The 21,892-nt window shown below is 43.1% G+C and overlaps 3 protein-coding genes across 10 annotated transcripts in view; 1 reads left to right on the top strand and 2 right to left on the bottom strand.

Moving 5' to 3' along the window:
- Positions 1-21,892, bottom strand: part of LOC133608890 (UDP-glucuronosyltransferase 2B37-like) — a 696,509-nt gene that overhangs the window by 8,923 nt on the left and 665,694 nt on the right. The gene's annotated exons all lie outside the window — the stretch shown is intronic.
- The window catches only part of chrna5 (cholinergic receptor, nicotinic, alpha 5), a 30,616-nt gene that overhangs the window by 6,066 nt on the left and 2,658 nt on the right, over positions 1-21,892 (bottom strand). For 2 of the 6 annotated variants that reach the window (XM_061964526.2, XM_061964528.2), the window contains exons 1-3: positions 3,100-3,284; positions 2,080-2,231; positions 1,954-1,998 (exon numbers count right to left, since the gene is read on the bottom strand). In XM_061964526.2, coding sequence (XP_061820510.2) covers positions 1,954-1,998; positions 2,080-2,231; positions 3,100-3,193 — 291 coding nt within the window. In that variant the 5' untranslated portion in view covers positions 3,194-3,284. Of the gene's footprint in view, positions 1-1,953; positions 1,999-2,079; positions 2,232-3,099; positions 3,285-5,317; positions 5,447-5,578; positions 5,812-6,847; positions 6,966-21,892 lie in introns of those variants that run through there. The other 4 variants (XM_072913388.1, XM_072913389.1, XM_072913390.1 and 1 more) reach the window with 4 other exon arrangements.
- On the top strand, positions 7,214-17,474 carry LOC133608889 (UDP-glucuronosyltransferase 2C1-like). 2 transcript variants are annotated; one of them, XM_061964518.2, is made up of 3 exons: positions 7,279-7,375; positions 8,388-8,611; positions 15,135-17,474. In XM_061964518.2, the coding sequence occupies exon 3, from the start codon at positions 15,135-15,137 to the stop codon at positions 16,701-16,703; it is 1,569 nt and encodes a 522-aa protein (XP_061820502.2). In that variant the 5' UTR covers positions 7,279-7,375; positions 8,388-8,611; the 3' UTR covers positions 16,704-17,474. The 2 variants fall into 2 exon arrangements, with proteins under 2 accessions (XP_061820501.2, XP_061820502.2); XM_061964517.2 differs by lacking the exons at positions 7,279-7,375; positions 8,388-8,611 and adding an exon at positions 7,214-7,266.

Here is a 21,892-nt window from a genome sequence, read left to right on the forward strand (position 1 = left end):
GTATAAGTCTCATTTTGAGGGAAATTTATTTCATAAAATCCAACACCAAGAATAGACATTTGAAAGGCAATTTAAAATAAATAAAGAATAGTGAACAACAGGCTGAATAAGTGTATGTTATATGAGGCATAAATAACCAACTGAGAACGTGCGTGGTATGTTAACGTAACATATTATGGTAAGAGTCATTCAAATAACTATAACATATAGAACATGCTATACGTTTACCAAACAATCTGTCACTCCTAATCGCTAAATCCAATGAAATCTTTTTCCTCGGTGTCGCTTCTAAACAACTCAGCCAACTCCAAAGGTATGCGCTGCTTCCTCTTGCCGTTTTCTGCTGAATATTTCACTACATCCAGCTTGTAATCTGCAGTATATGATTTCCTTTTCGGTGCCATTTTTGTTCAGCCCTTCTCAGTTTTTATAAGTTATCGCCAATGTTGAAATGATCCATTTTTATAGCTACGGACGTAGTAGCAGGTAGCATCCCATGACCCACAATGCACTTCTGATATAACGCACAATGCACTTCTGCCATGACCCGCCCCCGCCAAATTTTTATTGGTTGACGTGTGTGTGACGATTGCTGACGTGTGTGTGATGATTGCTGACGTGTGTGTGTGACGATTGCTGACATTCGCCTCGTCTCTTACGGGAATGAGATAAATAATATTATTTGATATTTTACGGTAATGTGTTAATAATTTCACACATAAGTCGCTCCGGAGTATAAATCGCACCCCCGGCCAAACTATGAAAAAAACTGCGATTTATAATACATTATTATTATTATTATTGTGTTTTTTTTTGTCCTGTCCAGCTTCTCAGGCAAATCATATAGTTGATGTAGATGCCCATATCGGCTGTTCAGATTTACTTTACAAAAGAGAAGTGTAGGATACTTCTCTTGTTGCCTTATTTGTATTTGACTTTATTAAATGTATTTATATTATAATTTGGTTAAGATTAGATTAATCTTAACCAAATGATTGGTTAAGAGTAGAGCAAACCATTAGGGACACGCCAATCAAAGGCAGGATAGGGCGGGTCATGAAGACAGGAAGGGAAATCCCAACAGACATCCCAAATGACGACGAGAGAGTTGTAGAAGAGAAGAGGAAATTTTAAAGCGGGCAATTTATATATTAAAAAAACTAGGGAAAGATGGCAGAGGGATTTTCTTGTTTAGATTTTTCCTTTAGCGATGTAGACGACGTCCAGGAAACCCACAATGTGTCTACTTGGCCACATTTGGACAAATGTCTGGATAAAACATTCATTTGAGTTGTTGAGCGCAAATCAAAACGGTTCTCGAGTTGTCATATTTCGCACGAGAAATGCTGCCAAAAATGTATGCCGAAGTGAGGAAGATCATAGTCAAGTCACAGTCATAGTTAAGTCAAGTCACTGACTTGGCGCTGACCAGAACCGTACGTGTGTGACAGTCCATTACATCGTCGACTGGGAATTAAAAAGTGCCTGCCTGCAAATGTATTTTTTATCTGAGTTTTATACATTTTGTATTATTTGCACGGCTATGTTATTTATTTTACGTAGAAATAATATGTTTCTGTTTTTTTTATGTTATGTAATTCTGTGCTACTTAAACAGTTTATTTTCTGTGCTGTTAATACCCATCTTGACTAACTGGGTTAATAAAAGTGCCACTGACTGTTTACAGTACAGTTGTCATTCAGTTCAATTTCAGTGAATCTCGCTCAAAAATTAATATCCTTATATGTATACTTTCATCGGAAGATATATCGAGATATATATTGAATATCGAGCTTAAGTAAAAATATATCGAGATATACTTTTTCGTCCATATCGCCCAGCTCTAGGTCAAACTACATCACGCCGGTCATTAGCCATAGCATCAATGTCAGCATGAAGTAGGCGTGACATGACGACCCATCACTGAAACAATGTGTAATAGTTGCTACTTGCCTGTTTCATCCACACATTAGTAGTCATCAGCTGGTTCTTTTCATCCTGGATGGTAGATGCACACACAAGCTTTATTTTGAAGAACGCCATTTATGATATTCACATTAACACAATGTTAAGTCTCACCACATCCACTAGCTGGGAGATGGCCAGTCCAAACTTCACGCATATGGTCTGATTCAGATATTCCACGGGGCGAACCCATTTCTGGTAGTTCCCAAAGAGGTATTTGAACAGCTTGTCTTCTGCTTTTGCATAGGAGGAAAGTTTGGGAACACCTGAGGAAGACAAAAGGATGAAATAAGATGCTATTGCACATTCACTTTGACCCAGTCTGCATTGAAACCTGAAAATTAAAATCAATAAAAACATAAAACAATCTGTCACCATGACAACAGTCTTTCATTTTATGATATATTTCAGCAACATAGCTTTAAGCTCCATAGGTTTGGAGGTCCCAGCCACTCTCTGAGGGAAGTCTCACTGTGTCGTATTATGAAGTCATATTATGAAGCCTTCTTTACGAAGCAGATAAACTGCATTTTGAACTCCTGCTAATGTTTTCAAAACTCAAATTATGGACAGCAAACGCGGTTTGGTGATGTACCGCAGAAACACATTTCTGTTGTCTGGCGTCAATGGATGTGAACAAGGCTGCAACAGGGCCCCTTACCAATTAATGACTGTGTTATCCACCTATTCATCATCTTTCCAAGCTCCCCCTCCTTATTAGTGCCAGTCTGCCTTGCGGCGCTGCAGAGAAATCGATGTTGGCCAGAGGCAGCCAGAGGGTGATCTCACTGCAGTCCAGCTTAATGGTGACATATTGCTAGTAGCAGCCAAATGTACATAACATTGATCCAATTTATGAGGTCCATAAAGCAACCAACCTTAGCCGGTCAAGGGAAACTCTAGCTTTGAAACATGATCAGGCCTTACAAAATATCAGGGGCTTTAATATGTGAAGTTTTGCCTTTGATATTACTGATAGCAAAATGTGTAGCTATTTAACACAAGTAAACACTGCATTCGCAAAGCTGACCTTTACAGTAGAATTTCAAAAGCATTCGGGAGTTTGAATCGCGAATACTGCAATGTACCCATTTTCCTTGGAACAAGTTTAAAAAAGACTTGACATCGTCTTACGCTGTAATTGTAGTCTTGCGAATAGCACATGCACACCAACAGGTGGCGCCAAACGACGTCTCCAGAAGCGAGTCAGAGCTTTTTTTCCTGTCATTCACACGTACACAGTACACACACACACACCAGTGACTTGGAAAGATGCAGCAACATAAAGACCCACTTAAAAAAATGTGCTTAAATATCGAGTAAGTTAGCAAATGACAGAGGAGGAGTTTTGATGCAAATTTTAAGATACAGTAATGGTAATCAATGATCAATGAACCAGAAGCTCATAAAATAATTCAATATAGAGAACATGATTTATGTTATGTTTCGAAATCTTTTTCAAAAATAGAATTGGCAACACTAAATTGGCCCAAGTGTGTGAATGTGAGTGTGAATGTTGTTTGTCTGTCTGTATTGGCCCTGTGATGTGGTGGCGACTTGTCCAGGGTGTACGTCACCTTCCGCCCAAATGCAGCTAGGATAGGCTCCAGCCACCCCAGGGACCTCAAGAGGGACAAGTGGTAGAAAATGGGTGGATGGATGGTTCTTAAAAAAGAGGTGTTGTCGTTACTATATGATGAAATACCGTATAATACCTTTATTTTGTTTTGACATGCCTGTTCCCCTTTATGGTGTTAAATGTTTTGATCTTTTTAGATCAGTTCTGCTGATGTTTTATCATCAGAATTGCATGGTGGTCCAAAACTAATTCTCCATATATATATACCGTATTTTCCGCACTATAAGGCGCACCGGATTATTAGCCGCACCTTCTATGAATTACATATTTCATAATTTTGTCCACCAATAAGCCGCCCCGGACTATAAGCCGCGCCTACGCTGCGCTAAAGTGAATGTCAAAAAAACGCTGCGCTAAAGTGAATGTCAAAAATACAGTCAGATAGTTCAGTCAAACTTTAATAATATATTGAAAACCAGCGTTCTAACAACTCTGTCCCAAAATGTACGCAAATGTGCAATCACAAACATAGTAAAATTCAAAATGGTGTAGAGCAATAGTAACATAATGTTGCTCGAACGTTAATGTCACAACACACAAAATAAACATAGCGCTCACCTTCTGAAGTTATTCTTCATTCGTAAATCCTTCGAATTCTTCGTCTTCGGTGTCCGAATTGAAAAGTTGCGCAAGCGTGGTATCCAAAATGGCCGGTTCCGTCTCGTAGAAGTCATCGGGAGTCAGTGTCGCTGTTGTTGTGCAGCAGTTCTGTGAATCCTGCCTTCCGGAAAGCTCGGACCACAGTTGTGACCGAAATATCTGCCCAAGCATTTACGATCCACTGGCAAATGTTGGCGTATGTCGTCCGAGGCTGTCTGCCCGTCTTAGTGAAGGTGTGTTCGCCTTCGGAGCTGTGTGAAAAAAGCCACCCGGCCTCTTCGCGTAAACTTCCCTTAACCACTCGCTCATCTTTTCTTCATCCATCCATCCCTTCGAGTTAGCTTTTATGATGACGCCGGCTGGAAAGGTCTCTTTTGGCAAGGTCTTCCTTTTGAATATCACCATGAGTGGAAGTTAGCATGGCAAGCTAGAACCACAGTGAAGGATGACTTCTCATTCCGTGGTGCGAATATTCACCGTACGTGCTCCCGTTCCACAGTGCGGTTCAGTTGCTGTGAAATACGGTAGTAATCCGTGTGCGGATGGAGAGATTGCGTCTTTTTATGAACCGGATCGCTTAGTAGGAGCCATTTTGTGGTCTTTACAGATGTAAACAGGAAATGAAACGTACGGTGATATCCGCGCGTTTTTTCTTCTTCTTCCGGGGGCGGGTGAAGCGCTTCCTGTTCTATGGGGGCGGGTGAAGCGCTTCCTGTTTTATGGGGGCGGGTGCTTTCCTTGGCGGTTGCTTGCGTAGAAGAAGAAGCGCTTCCTGTTCTACCGGGAAAAAAGATGGCGGCTGTTTACCGAAGTTGCGAGATCGAAACTTTATGAAAATTAATCGTAATAAAGCGCACCGGGTTATAAGGCGCACTGTTAGCTTTTGAGAAAATTTGTGGTTTTTAGGTGCGCCTTATAGTGCGGAAAATACGGTATATATATCTCCATATTCAGCAAAGGGTACCCACCCATGTGCTAGATTCTCTAAGACCATGTTGGTTGAATCAAACCAAGGTTGTTATCGGCAATGTCTTTACGACGTGGCTGCTTTTTGTACCCCTAGCTGCTATAGGCTCATGTCATGCCTGAGGCTACTGAGGTGGGGCAACTTACGCAGTGAGTGGCACAGGTGGCAACAACGCAGCAGCGGCAACAGCAGCAGCAGTGCGAGAGAAGCGGCTGCCCCCCCAGCTCTCGGCATCGCATCACCACGCAGCAAAGGGTCCCTCGGGCATCACAAAGCTGGAAGACATTTTATCGTACTGCTTTAGGCTTCCTGTATACTGAGCTAAATCACCATGTTGACTCACTGGAAACATGACCATAATAATAAACTCTGTTTTAATCCACCACAAAACCTGTGTGTGCACATACCTGCTCTGAGTGTCGTCCATGCAGAGAAGTGATGCTCGCAGATACTGGCGTCGCTCTCTCCTCCTGCCTTTGACAAATAGCCTCCTCCTCCTCCTCGCCTCTGGAAAGCACTGCCCCGTTTTCTCCACCCCCGCGAAAGTCCCCCATTGTAGCTCCATGCAGTTCTTGAGGTCAAGCATCGCAAAAGAGGATGCTCTCCTCCTTGTGCTCAATCAGTATCCTCCCTGCAGCATCTCAACAAGACAAATGGCAATCTTACCAATAACAGTCTCCTCCTCCTCCTCCTCACTATTTCAACAGCATAGAGGTTGCAGGCATCCATCCATCCATCCATTTTCTACCGCTTGTCCCTTTCGGGGTCGCGGGGGGTGCTGGAGCCTATCTCAACTGCTTTCGGCCGGTAGGCGGGGTACACCCTGGACAAGTCGCCACCTCATCGCAGGGTTGCAGGCATATTAGGACAAATTAAACAATAATATTGAATAATATTTTACTAAATTGAATCTATACTTATAATTAGTAATAATACTTATAATTAGCAATTAAAGCATTGCTAAAACAGCAAATTAAATGGCTCAGGACTTTTGCAAAGTAGTAGTAAAATACATACATATCATCCAAACAGTCTTGAGTGGTCTTAAATTCAACCGTATTTAATAATATATAGTTCAGAAAAATTGCATGTTTTTAAATTAATAAATGGCACCCCCCGCGATTAAAAGGGACAAGCGGTAAAAAAAAAATGGATGGATGTTAACTAAGGCTAATATGCTAACATTAGCTCCTGAAGTTTTAGTCTTGTGTTAAATAAAACATGTTAATTGTTTACAATACAATACAGTAAGTAAATAGTAGTCATTAACTGAGCTTAATTAACTGGAAGGTTATTTTTGCCCAGTCATATTTTATTAACGGTGGCATCTTCCGAAAATAGAAAGGATGTGTCTACTTCCTGAAAAACAATGTCTCGCCCAGGCGTCGCTTTAACATGTGAATGTTTGCGACTTGTCCAGGGTTTATCCTGCCTTCCGCCCTATAGTAGCTGTGATAGGCTCCAGCACCCCCGCCACCCCGAAAGGGATAAGCGGTAGAAAATGGATGGGATGGATGGTTATTTACAGTACCACTCCAGCAGATAGGCGTATCCACTTAAGGATCTACATGCAAAGTGGGCACTTGCCTTCGACGACAGCCAGCTAGCTAGTGTCTCTTTTCCAGAAAATTTAATGTAAAACTACAATATGAATGTCAAATAGTCAAAATAATTACAATTTCAAGGACAGGCCAGCCCCCTTACTTAACATAAGCGGCATATTTTGTTTGAATTTGGAGCAATAGGCAACAGGTTCTTCCATCCATCCATTTTTCACCGCTTGTCACTCTCTTATTTACAGTTAAGTAGGTGTACTTTAAAGACCGTCGGGCATTTCGAGGAGCCGAGCGTAAAACAACCCTACACAATTTGAACAGAGCCGTAAAGAGATAAAGACAGGACAATAGTTATATTAGCACTTCATTTGAGGGGTTTTAATGATTAACTTGCGTGTACTCAGTCAACTCTCGTACAAAGGTTGGCGAAAATGTGGCCTCTCCCACGCTGCTGCACCGCCCATGAACGCCACACAACGGAAGTGACTCAAAACAAGCCAGATAGTTTTTCCATGAGAAAAAAACAACACAATTGCACCGTAAGTAAGCATCACACACCTAAAATGCAACATGCACGCTTTCTAATAAGTTCGTTGTATTGCTTTGTGTATCAGTTCGGTTTTGGGTCGATGCAAAGTTTGTCCCAAAGTAAGCATGTACTAAAGATTTACTGTAAAAGTGTACTTACAGGATTACAACATGAAACAATGTCACCTAATCTTACTGTGAGTCTGCAGAACTACTATTATACTACACTACAACCTGTGGAAATGTGCGACAAAGCTGCACGTTGAATATATCTGCATACTATGATTGTGATATTTATGACTGTGCTGTACTTTGGATCTGTCTTTCCATTTGTCTAATGATGTTGTAATGTTCATAGTGACTGCTCTAGCCAGCATGGTAACAACATGATCCAATTTAAGAAGTCTAATCATAGTTCAGTAGATTAAATATTTGAACGTTTTAACCAGGACAAAGTGTTTAATAGCCCTTTTCACACAGAATAACACTTATATTTCGGGATGTGCCGATCGATCCGCCACCGATAAGTATCGGCTGATTTTTGTGAAAAAGTATGTGCTCGCCATTGCCGATTAATGCATTTTAATGCTGATCACAAACGCTGATCCCTTTTGGCTGCAGCTAATTAAGTGTCTCCATGCAGTGTGAAAACACTCCCAACCATCCACCCGTCTTCTTCCGCTTATCTGAGGTCGGGTTGTGGGGGCAGCAGCCTAAGCAGGGAAGCCCAGACTTCCCTCTCCCCAGCCACTTCGTCCAGCTCCTCCCGGGGGACCGCCAGGCGTTCCCAGGCCAGCCGGGAGACCCAACGTGTCCTGGGTCTTCCCCGTGGCCTACCAGTCGGCCTTGCCCAAAACATCTCCCTAGGGAAGCGTTCGGTTGGCATCCTGACCAGATGCCCGAACCACCTCATCTGGCTCCTAGCTAATAATAATCACTTCCATTATGGAAAATATAGCTAATAATGATCACTTCCATTATGGAAAATAAACTGCATTTCTGTAACTTAAAGGAGAACTGCACTTTTTTGTATTTTGCCTATCATTCACAATCCTTATGAGAGACAATAACACATATGTTGTTGTTTGTTTGTTTTTTCATTATGATTTGAAATATTTATTTCTCCTTCTAGGTGGCTAGCCATGGTTCTATGGGAGTAATCCATTGTGCGCTTAAATCACTCTTAAAATGCATCCAAAAATCAGAAACAGAATCAGAATCAGAAATACTTGAATAATCCCCGAGGGGAAATTAAGATTTTCAGCACAATCCCATTCAAGAGCAGACAAACATTACAGGGAGACAGAACAGGATTGCTGACTGGTCTGCCAACTTCCGGCGCTCTTTACAAAAAAGGTGAGAAACAGGTAAACACTGGGGAAGGGGGGCAAGGAAAAAAAAAAAATAGCCATAGCACACATAAACATGTGTGTAATAGGGAATCATCAAAGCACACAAAGGACATTAAACGAGCAGAGATAATGCAACCAGCCACTTCTACACACAGCTACAAAAGTAAAACAACAACAAAAATAAAAACATATACACTGTGGTGGCCTCTGCAGTGTTTCACTCTATCGTCTGCTGGGGTGGGGGGAGCATGGCCAGAGACAGGAGCAGACCCAACAAAGCAACCAAGAAAGCCAACTCCACCCTCGGCCGCCCACCAACTCTCGGTCAATGTCCAGTCTGCATGGATACGTCCAAGGAGACCGAGGGGTCTGATACCTGCTCATTCAGCCAAGACACTGTGAAGCTTGTCCGTCCCGGCGCTTAGCGCGAGCTCCGCAGCCCTGTCTCTTCATCCGCATCTCCTCCAGTCTCTCCAAACGGACTGTGGTGTGGCAGAGACCCAGCAGATGGTCTCCATGGCCAAAAGGCTCCCGGGAGGCAGATCCAGAAGTTCACAAAAAAATCACAGCAGAAGTCACGAAAGTGCCACCCCTTGTCACACAGTCCCAAAGGGTCCCGAACCAAAAAGCAAAAAAAACACATGAAAACAAGAGGGAAACATCAGGAACACAAAAGGATGACACAAGAGCACAGAGCTCCTGCCACCAGCAGCCACTACAGTGGCGCCATCTTGGAAAAAAGGGCCAACAACACCCAATTTACATCTTCTGATCTGAATATTAACCAAGAAATAAGAACATTGTTATTATAAGCGCTTACGCAGAAAAAAATATTTTTAGCCGCGACGTGATCACAGAGAGCTAACTAGCTTGTGCAGCTGCAGTGTTGACATATTCAGCTGCTGCTCATGATCGCCATAAACCGAGAAGTTTGTCATCAGTGACATTCAACACTTGACTCGTCTATAAAATTGTTATAACTATACCTCTGCATAACATTGTAAGCCTATTAACATTAAAAGAAACAACACACAGTCTTTCCTCGTCTCCCACCGTGGTTACAGTAAAGCCAAGTGCAACATACGCTTTATCATATTCTGGTGCGGCAAAAAAAAAGCATGTTCCCCCAGGTCACACACGCCCCCCCTGGCACCACACCGCTCTAAAGTAGTGAGTACAATTTTTGGCTATTCTACCCACCTCTGATCTTGAGTATCATTATCATGTAGCATTATCACTGGAGAACGAGACTAAACATGTTACACATCAAGAGACCGCCAGCAGCTGCATTCTAATTGCTAGGCTAGCCACTAAATTAGTTTGAAACAACACAAGATATAAGTGATTAATAAACTTCAAGAAGTGTAAATGAAACCGTGTTACAGCAGAGATTAAGCAGCTATTAACAGGAAATTAACAAGAGTCAAGCAAGAGGATAATACAAAAGTATAATAACTGTTGCTGTGTCAGCTTTGTCACAGTCAGTACGTTATGTAAAAGGAGGGCGAATCAAACTATAAATGGGTGGTGTCGATACCAGGGGTAGTATCCGTATATGATCAATACTGGAGTGATTAGGTCGATATTTTTCTTTTCTCAAAATCCTTTTTTGTTGTTGTTTTTGGTAATGTTTACAAATTTAGGGAATTACCTCGACACAGGATGACTTTAAAGGCAAAAAGCAAAGGATTTAAATTAGAGATGTCTGATAATGGCTTTTTTGCCGATATTCCGATATTGTCCAACTCTTAATTACCGATTCCGATATCAACCGATACCAATATATACAGTCGTGGAATCGACACATTATTATGCCTAATGCTGTTGTGATGCCCCACTGGATGCATTAAACAATGTAACAAGGTTTTCCAAAATAAATCAACTCAAGTTATGGAAAAAAGTGCCAACATGGCATTGCCATATTTATTATTGAAGTCACAAAGTGCATTCTTTTTTTTAACGTGCCTCAAAACAGTAGCTTGGAATTTGGGACAGGCTCTCCCTGAGATAATCCTGATGCCTACTACAACTATGGGAAATACTATACTTTGACTTTCACAAAGTGCATTATTTTTTTTAAACATGCCTCAAAACAACAGCTACAAAAACAATGAAGGCACACAGCTTCAGTCCAGAGTATACTAGAGTAATAAAGTAAACAATAACATAGTTCTCATTTAGTGAAAGACTGTGTGGTACTACTTTTTTTCGGTGTTTGCTTTTCATCCCGAAGGCGGGATGAAAAGCAAACACCGAAAAAAAAGTAGTACCGCCTTCGGGTGGGGGGACGGGTCCTGACTGTTGTTTGCGCTTACGCGCCAAACGGCAGCTCAGAGTACCCACCCTTTTTGGATTCACTCGAGGGAGTACTTGAGAGTGCTCCCCCGGGTGATTCCCTCGTTTTACTGGGGGACTTCAACGCTCATATTGGCAACGACAGTGAAACCTGGAGAGGCGTGATTGGGAAGAATGGCCGCCCGGATCTGAACCCAAGTGGTGTTTTGTTATTGGACTTTTGTGCCCGTCACGGATTGTCCATAACGAACACCATGTTCAAGCATAAGGGTGTCCATATGTGCACTTGGCACCAGGACACCCTAGGCCGCAGTTCTATGATCGACTTTGTAGTTGTGTCATCGGATTTGCGGCCTCATGTTTTGGACACTCGGGTGAAGAGAGGGGCGGAGCTTTCTACCGATCACCACCTGGTGGTGAGTTGGCTGCGATGGTGGGGGAGGATGCCGGACAGACCTGGCAGGCCCAAACGCATTGTGAGGGTTTGCTGGGAACGTCTGGCAGAGTCTCCTGTCAGAGAGAGTTTCAATTCCCACCTCCGGAAGAACTTTGAACATGTCACGAGGGAGGTGCTGGACATTGAGTCCGAGTGGACCATGTTCCGCACCTCTATTGTCGAGGCGGCTGATTGGAGCTGTGGCCGCAAGGTAGTTGGTGCCTGTCGTGGCGGTAATCCTAGAACCCGTTGGTGGACACCGGCGGTGAGGGATGCCGTCAAGCTGAAGAAGGAGTCCTATCGGGTTCTTTTGGCTCATGGGACTCCTGAGGCAGCGGACAGGTACCGACAGGCCAAGCGGTGTGCGGCTTCAGCAGTCGCGGAGGCAAAAACTCGGACATGGGAGGAGTTCGTGGAGGCCATGGAAAACGACTTCCGGACGGCTTCGAAGCGATTCTGGACCACCATCCGCCGCCTCAGGAAGGGGAAGCAGTGCACTACCAACACCGTGTATGGTGCGGATGGTGTTCTGCTGACCTCGACTGCGGAAGTTGTGGATCGGTGGAGGGAATACTTCGAAGACCTCCTCAATCCCACCAACACGTCTTCCTATGAGGAAGCAGTGCCTGGGGAATCTGTGGTGGGCTCTCCTATTTCTGGGGCTGAGGTTGCTGAGGTAGTTAAAAAGCTCCTCGGTGGCAAGGCCCCGGGGGTGGATGAGATCCGCCCGGAGTTCCTTAAGGCTCTGGATGCTGTAGGGCTGTCTTGGTTGACAAGACTCTGCAGCATCGCATGGACATCGGGGGTAGTACCTCTGGATTGGCAGACCGGGGTGGTGGTTCCTCTCTTTAAAAAGGGGAACCGGAGGGTGTGTTCTAACTATCGTGGGATCACACTCCTCAGCCTTCCCGGTAAGGTCTATTCAGGTGTACTGGAGAGGAGGCTACGCCGGATAGTCGAACCTCGGATTCAGGAGGAACAGTGTGGTTTTCGTCCTGGTCGTGGAACTGTGGACCAGCTCTATACTCTCGGCAGGGTCCTTGAGGGTGCATGGGAGTTTGCCCAACCAGTCTACATGTGCTTTGTGGACTTGGAGAAGGCATCCGACCGTGTCCCTCGGGAAGTCCTGTGGGGAGTGCTCAGAGAGTATGGGGTTTCGGACTGTCTGATTGTGGCGGTCCGCTCCCTGTATGATCAGTGTCAGAGCTTGGTTCGCATTGCCGGCAGTAAGTCGGACACGTTTCCGGTGAGGGTTGGACTCCGCCAAGGCTGCCCTTTGTCACCGATTCTGTTCATAACTTTTATGGACAGAATTTCTAGGCGCAGTCAAGGCGTTGAGGGGATCCGGTTTGGTGGCTGCAGGATTAGGTCTCTGCTTTTTGCAGATGATTTGGTCCTGATGGCTTCATCTGGCCAGGATCTTCAGCTCTCACTGGATCGGTTCGCAGCTGAGTGTGAAGCGACTGGGATGAGAATCAGCACCTCCAAGTCCGAGTCCATGGTTCTCGCCCGGAAAAGGGTGGAGTGCCATCTCCGGGTTGGGGAGGAGATCTTGCCCCAAGTGGAGGAGTTCAAGTACCTCGGAGTCTCGTTCACGAGTGAGGGAAGAGTGGATCGTGAGATCGACAGGCGGATCGGTGCGGCGTCTTCAGTAATGCGGACGCTGTATCGATCCGTTGTGGTGAAGAAGGAGCTGAGCCGGAAGGCAAACTCTCAATTTACCGGTCGATCTACGTTCCCATCCTCACCTATGGTCATGAGCTTTGGGTTATGACCGAAAGGACAAGATCACGGGTACAAGCGGCCGAAATGAGTTTCCTCCGCCGGGTGGCGGGGCTCTCCCTTAGAGATAGGGTGAGAAGCTCTGTCATCCGGGGGGAGCTCAAAGTAAAGCCGCTGCTCCTCCACATCGAGAGGAGCCAGATGAGGTGGTTCGGGCATCTGGTCAGGATGCCACCCGAGCGCCTCCCTAAGGAGGTGTTTAGGGCATGTCCGACCGGTAGGAGGCCACGAGGAAGACCCAGGACACGTTGGGAAGACTATGTCTCCCGGCTGGCCTGGGAACGCCTCGGGATCCCCCGGGAGGAGCTGGACGAAGTGGCTGGAGAGAGGGAAGTCTGGGCTTCCCTGCTTAGGCTGCTGCCCCCGCGACCCGACCTCGGATAAGCGGAAGAAGATGGATGGATGGATGGATGGATGGATGCTTTTCATCCATCTTCCGCTTGTATTCATCGTGTATCTACTTATGATTCTTGAAGAGGTGGGAGATCAAATTGCTCGTATTAAAGGAAGACATCTTGGTTCCTCCTCGCATAACCAACTTTTTGCAGTCATTGCAAATTGCCAGTTTTTTATCCGTCAGAGACACTTTAAAATAATCCAAAACCATAGACATGGTGTTGTTAGTCAGTCACAGAGCGAGCTTGCTTGTTAGCCACGGCTACAGCACCAGCAACAACACACTCGCCTCTTGACATCCAAATCGCTGCCGTTGTGTCCTTGGGCAGGACACTTCACCCTTGCACCGGGTGCTGCTCACTCTGGTGAATGAATGATGAATGAATGATAGGTGGTGGTCGGAGGGGCCGTAGGCGCAAACTGGCAGCCTCGGTTCCGTCAGTCTACCCCAGGGCAGCTGTGGCTACGAAAGTAGCTTACCACCACCAGGTGTGAATGAATGATGGGTTCCCACTTCTCTGTGAGCGCTTTGAGTATCTAATAATAGAAAAGTGCGATATAAAATCTAATCCATTATTATTATTTATTACTCTTGTTGTTGTTATGCTCCGCTCGCGGCGGTTTGATGAGGTCATCAAGCGTCGCCAGTAAACCTCTCATGCTGCAGTCGTGCTGCAACTCCTGTGTTGTGTGTTAGAGAGGGGAGAGGGGAGGGGCTGCTGACTGGGAGACGCAACTGCCTACGTCCATGTACCGCTCCGTACAGCGGCGTTTTAAAAAGTCATTAATTTTACTTTTTGTAACCGATACTGATCATTTTCGATATTACATTTTAAAGCATTTATCGGCCGATAATTTAAATGATTAGTAAATTATATGTACAGTAGTATAAAAATATTTGTGGTGGCTGTTGACAACATTTATCATAAATATATTTAAAAGTTACAGTTAATTCATGTAATTGGAAGCCACAACACAGCACGGTGGTACAGGGGTTAGTGTGTGTGCCTCACAATAAGAAGATCCTGGGTTCTCGAGGTCTTTCTGTGTGGAGTTTGCATGTTTTCACCCATGCTTGCGTGGGTACTCCGGCTAGCTCCCACCTCCAAAGACATGCACCTGAGAATAGGCTGATTGGCAACACTAAATTGGCCGCAGTGTGTGATTTTGAGTGTGAATGTCTATCTGTGTTGGCCCTGCGATGAGGTGGAGACTTGTCCAGGGTGTACACCGCCTTCGCCCGAATGCAGCTGGGATAGACTCCAGCCACCTCCGCAACCTTTGAGAGGGACAAGCGGTAGGAAATGGATGGATGGATGGAAGCCACAGCATAAAACCCTGATCGGTACATTCCTACTCAGATTACATGAACAAATAAATTAATAGGGTGGTCTATTTTCCCATTACTGTAGGTAAATATATTCTGCAATGCTGGGAAAGAACAGATTTTTTGGCATTCCCTTTTATAACTATGCCAGCCTGTTACAGTTCTGATATCAAGCTTCAAAGATCAATTATCTAAACGCGTCTTTGCTGGGTTCTGTAGAAAAGGAACAGGCAATTGAATACATTCCAATGTTGCAGCACGTCTGCTGAGTCTTACATTGTGTGATTTCAGATGAGACTGATGTGTTTCTGCGGCGCCTTGCTGCTCCTCCTCGTTTTTCCTGCTGGTTGCCAGGGAGGCAACATTTTGGTTATTCCGATCGAGGGCAGCCACTGGGTGAACATGGACATCCTCATCCGAGAGCTGCACTCACAGGGGCACAATGTGACCATCGTGTGTCCCAGAAAGACGTGGTACATCAAGAACAACGCCTCCTATTACCACACTGTCACCATCCCAGTGGAAAAGACCTTGGACAAAGACTTCATCACCAGCATGATATTTGAGATCATGAAGTTTAAGAGGGGGTCCTTACCCCTGACGACTTTACTCAACCTAACCGTGAGAATGTTCGAAATGTTCCTCGACGCTCACAATGTGGTGGCCGAATTGCTTAAAGACGACGACCTGATGAGGAGATTGAAAGACAGCAAATTTGACTTACTGCTCACTGACCCCTGCGGGGGTGGAGGTGCAATTGTAGCCAAATATTTGAACCTTCCTCTCGTGTACAACGTTCGCTGGCTAATCGCTACTGAAGGTCATTTTGCAATCGCTCCTTCGCCACTATCTTATATCCCCATTACGGGAACGGGCTACACCAACAAGATGACTTTTTTTCAAAGATTTAAAAACTTGATTGCGTTTTGGATTGGCTACACACAACATAACTTAGTGATTAAGTACATTTACCAGAAAATATGTGACAAATATCTGGGGCCGGATAACGATATGCACCATTTACTGCAGTCTGCAGACCTTTGGCTCATGAGAGTGGACTTTGTGTTTGAGTTTCCTCGCCCCACCATGCCCAACGTCATCTACATAGGAGGATTCCAGTGTCAACCTGCCAAGCCTCTACCAGACCACCTGGAGGAGTTCATGCAAAGTTCTGGAGATCATGGAGTCATCCTCATGTCTCTTGGGACTTTTGTGAGCAAACTTCCTGTCGACTTAGCCGAAGAAATAGCGACAGCATTTGCCAAGCTGCCTCAGAAGGTCATCTGGAGATATAAAGGTGCTAAACCTTTAACTCTTGGCAACAACACTCTCCTGGTGGACTGGATGCCACAGAACGACCTCCTTGGACATCCCAAGATGAAACTCTTTGTGGCTCACGGCGGGACAAACGGTGTTCAGGAAGCTATGTATCACGGAGTGCCCGTTGTGGGAATACCTTTGTTTTTCGACCAGTATGACAACTTGGTGCGTCTCTCAGAAAGAGGAGCGGCCATCATACTCGAGTTTTCCTCACTAAGCAAAGATAACTTTGTGGAGGCCATGCAGGAAGTTCTTACAAATTCATCCTACAAGAAGAACATCCAGAGACTCTCCAGGCTGCACAGAGATCAGCCCATCGCACCGCTCGACAAGGCCATCTTCTGGATCGACTTTGTTATTAGACACAAAGGTGCAGCTCACCTGCGGACCGAATCTTACAAGATGCCCTGGTACACCTACTACTCTGTGGACGTGTATCTGTTCCTAGCTGGAGTTGTCGTAACAGGGTTGATCATGTTTTGGATCACAATCAAGTGTTTATGTTCTGCTTTGTGTCGGAAGAAAGTCAAACGTGAGTAGTCAGCCTTTTTAAAAAGTCAACAAACACTTGAAAATCCAGAAATCAGTTGTACTTTAATATCATTTTAAAACCTGGGTTCTCTGAGGGCCATAACAAACCTGACATGTTCAAGACCCATAGCGTCCAGATAACCGAAAGTTTTCTTCATGTATTTTTTGCTCCTGAAGATGAAGCTGTCAGTCATTTACCATAATTTATATTTTTGTTTTTGTGTAACTGGTCGATAACTAACTGTATTTGGTACTAGGGCTGGATGATAAAACTTTATCAATATATACAGCGATAGACATGTAATCAATATCCCAAAAATATGTGTTAACCATCTAACAGGTGATCATAAGCAGCAGCTCAGTATGTCAACACTGTGGCTTCACAAGTTAGCCCTCTGTGATCACGGCACGGCTAAAAAAAATAATGCTTATAATAACACTAATACTTGGTTAATATTCACATCATGGGGTTTTTTTAAATGTATTTTTAGAGTTATTTAGAGGCAAACTAGATTATTCCCATTAGCACCATTGCTAGCCACCTCCAACCAGCCATTTATGACAAATTTGAATGCAAAAAAAAATTAAATACATGTGTTCTTGTCTCATAAGGATTCTGAATGATAAGCAAAAATCCTAAAAAAGTGCAGTTCCTCCTGAGGAGGTTATTGTTAAGTGTTCAATGAGATTTAAAAATTGTGTTTACATTGATTGTTTGAATGTTTTACATGGTTGTGTTGACATTTCCTTGCCTTTCTACTTTGATAGCGGAAAGTATAATGAGGGGACTATTATATGTTCAATAAAAATGTCAACATTTAATATATTTTTCTCCTCTTCCTTTTTTTCAATGGGTCATAAATAATATCAATAAATATCGATATCAACCGTTATAAAACACTTATATTGTGATACAGTTTTTAGCATCTTGAGGAAAACATTGGTAAAAGAACACGCAAAATAGAAAAATAGCAGATTAGCTTTTTTTCCTCATTTTTGAGTGCTGAGTCTGCTCTTTTTTCTGTTTTTCTGCAGCATCTGACTCAGTCTTTCGCCCCTTGAGAGTGTTCCTGATTTTTAGAATCGCAACTCTGACCAAAACCCTTCTTCTTGGAAGTCAGAATCATTTAATTGCTGCAAATTACACTCCTCTCACATGGTCCATCCTATTTTACGCTTGTCAATTTGACTTGAGAGGTTCGTACTTTCGTCATATTCCTATCATTTGGAAATGTATACATGCTGCCCCCTTCTTTAGTCGTGTTGCGACAACCTGCAACAATTCATCTGGCAGACATATTTGATCATTCCTTTAAATTCTGCATGTAACTATCGTAATTTGGGATAAAGATACTACAAATACTACTCAATATAAAATTGCCTTCAGTCTTCTGTAGTGACATTAGTAAGCTGATGCAGACCCGCCCACATTTTGAGCTAAAAGTGGGTGTTCCAATATGTGCAGAGACTCGTAAGAAAACAAGCTTAAATCACTACTGTGTCTATTATAGGGGGAATTTTACCAGTAGACATATTGAAGTTGGTATGGTATGGTATTTTTAGAATGAAATATGAAATAAGTGCTATTGTTGTCAGCATTAGAGGGGCCAGTCAAGCAACGTATGCTACAGAAAACAGGTGATGGGACTGATATTGACATTGTTACTGACCAATATCTGCTTAAAGTGGGAGTGGCATGCCTATTAATTGCTAATACTTTGGGTAATGATCAACAAGTAGACGACCAATGACAGCATGAACAGCTTGTCTTCTGCTTTTTCATAGGAGGAAAGTTTAGGAACACCTGGGGAAGACAAAAGGATGAAATATATGATGCTATTGCATATTCACTTTGACCTAGTTTGGATATCTGCATGGAAACCTGAAAACTTAAAAAAATGATCTGTCACTATGACAACAGTCTTTCAATTTATGATATATTTCAGCAACAAGCTCTATAGGTTTGGAGGTCTCACTATCCCACATAATGAAGCTTTTTTAATGAACAACAGCATTTTGAACCACGACTACTGCCTTCAAAACTCAAATTTTGGACAGCAAACATGGTTGGTGATGTACCGCAGAAACACATTTCTGTTATCTGGCGTTGATGGATGTGAACAAGGCTACAATGGGGTCCCCTACCAATTAATGACTGTGTTATCTACTATTCATCATCTTTCCAAGCTCTCCCTCCTTATTAGTGCTAGGGATGGGCGATATGGTCGAAAAACAATATTGCGGGATAAATTTCAGCCTCTTGTGATAACGATGTATATTACGATATATTATTAGATGTGTAAAAAAATAATAGAACCCTTTCAAAATATGTTATAAAGACTCCTAATTTGGCTGCTGACGTATGCAGTAACATATTGCGTCTTTTCAGGTTGGAGTATTTTATCAAAACTATTATTGATCGTCTTGATAATTTACTGTGAAAAGAGAAAATGCAATTTATTTGGAATTTTGCCTTGTCAAAGTTGACAAACTTCCCGGCTTATGGCAATAATCTTCTAGTATACAAGTAAGAGACAGGATTTATATTCTAGCACAAATCGTTTAACCAACTCAGAAGCAATGCAGCACCTTATTGGATCAATATGTCATTACTGCAGAAGCTAGTTACCTCTCTGTGATCAAGGCACCCCTAAAAGTAGTTCCTCTGCGTTAGCTCTTGTAATAACAATGTTGCTAAAACTTGGTTAATATGCATTTCACGACATGTTGCCGGCTTTTGGATATTTTTAGAGGGTTTTTTTAAGCGGAATGGATGACTCTAATTAGTGAAATAGTTACTAGTAAAAGTTGTATAATTATAATGCATAAAAAAGAGGAAAACCTATGTGTTGTTATCTCACACAGGGATTGTGAATGATTGTCAAAATTACAAAAAAAAGTGCAGTTCCCCCTTTATTAGCAGGTTAATTTATGTTGTAACATGGTTATATCTACACTTCTGATAAAATGTAATAAACACTTATTATTCTGTTGTTTGGAGACTTTACATTAACTTTAGGCGATACTAGACATTTTGGTATCGATCCAATACCAAGTAGTAACGGGCAGAAATGCTGATATTGATACTTAAAATGTTAACGATCATTAAATGATAAAAAATGTTATTACAATTGTAATCAAACAAAAACACAGGATGACTGGGTGACAATATCAATTAAATATTTAAACTATTTCCTAACACTGGCTGTGAATTAAACTATTTATTTTTTTCTGTCTAAGCCCTACTGTGTCCAGGCATTAATTTACTGCGTTTGAAAACAAAAAAATGACTTATAATTAAAAATATTGATCGAACCTCTCTAGTATTGACCATACAGGTAAAAGCCAGTAAATTAGAATATTTTGAAAAACTTGATTTATTTCAGTAATTGCATTCAAAAGGTGTAACTTGTACATTATATTTATTCATTGCACACAGACTGATGCATTCAAATGTTTATTTCAGTTAATTTTGATGATTTGAAGTGGCAACAAATGAAAATCCAAAATTCCGTGTGTCACAAAATTAGAATATTACTTAAGGCTAATACAAAAAAAGAATTTTTAGAAATGTTGGCCAACTGAAAAGTATGAAAATGAAAAATATGAGCATGTACAATACTCAATACTTGGTTGGAGCTCCTTTTGCCTCAATTACTGCGTTAATGCGGCGTGGCATGGAGTCGATGAGTTTCTGGCACTGCTCAGGTGTTATGAGAGCCCAGGTTGCTCTGATAGTGGCCTTCAACTCTTCTGCGTTTTTGGGTCTGGCATTCTGCATCTTCCTTTTCACAATACCCCACAGATTTTCTATGGGGCTAAGGTCAGGGGAGTTGGCGGGCCAATTTAGAACAGAAATACCATGGTCCGTAAACCAGGCACGGGTAGATTTTGCGCTGTGTGCAGGCGCCAAGTCCTGTTGGAACTTGAAATCTCCATCTCCATAGAGCAGGTCAGCAGCAGGAAGCATGAAGTGCTCTAAAACTTGCTGGTAGACGGCTGCGTTGACCCTGGATCTCAGGAAACAGAGTGGACCGACACCAGCAGATGACATGGCACCCCAAACCATCACTGATGGTGGAAACTTTACACTAGACTTCAGGCAACGTGGATCCTGTGCCTCTCCTGTCTTCCTCCAGACTCTGGGACCTCGATTTCCAAAGGAAATGCAAAATTTGCATGGTTGGGTGATGGTTTGGGGTGCCATGTCATCTGCTGGTGTCGGTCCACTCTGTTTCCTGAGATCCAGGGTCAACGCAGCCGTCTACCAGCAAGTTTTAGAGCACTTCATGCTTCCTGCTGCTGACCTGCTCTATGGAGATGGAGATTTCAAGTTCCAACAGGACTTGGCGCCTGCACACAGCGCAAAATCTACCCGTGCCTGGTTTACGGACCATGGTATTTCTGTTCTAAATTGGCCCGCCAACTCCCCTGACCTTAGCCCCATAGAAAATCTGTGGGGTATTGTGAAAAGGAAGATGCAGAATGCCAGACCCAAAAACGCAGAAGAGTTGAAGGCCACTATCAGAGCAACCTGGGCTCTCATAACACCTGAGCAGTGCCAGAAACTCATCGACTCCATGCCACGCCGCATTAACGCAGTAATTGAGGCAAAAGGAGCTCCAACCAAGTATTGAGTATTGTACATGCTCATATTTTTCATTTTCATACTTTTCAGTTGGCCAACATTTCTAAAAATCCCTTTTTTGTATTAGCCTTAAGTAATATTCTAATTTTGTGACACACGGAATTTTGGATTTTCATTTGTTGCCACTTCAAATCATCAAAATTAAATGAAATAAACATTTGAATGCATCAGTCTGTGTGCAATGAATAAATATAATGTACAAGTTACACCTTTTGAATGCAATTACTGAAATAAATCAAGTTTTTCAAAATATTCTAATTTACTGGCTTTTACCTGTATATTAATAATTTACTTGGTATTAGTACTGTCGATATTTGTATAAATCCACCCACATTTGTTTACATTCAAGAGTTCTTGCTTGCTGTTAGCGATTAGTATATCCTTCTACAGGCCTATTCAACTGGGGGCCAAAGCTTTTCATTCGGCCCGCCAAACATCACTTGATGAAACCATTGAAACTAAGGTTGATCATGTATGCAGTATTCCCGCCACCCCGCAGGGGGCAACAGCGAGACAAATGTCTCACAGTGAAACAGTAGTGCGGTGAGTA

Source organism: Nerophis lumbriciformis, linkage group LG06 (genome assembly GCF_033978685.3).
Source record: "Nerophis lumbriciformis linkage group LG06, RoL_Nlum_v2.1, whole genome shotgun sequence".
Lineage (NCBI taxonomy): Eukaryota > Metazoa > Chordata > Actinopteri > Syngnathiformes > Syngnathidae > Nerophis > Nerophis lumbriciformis.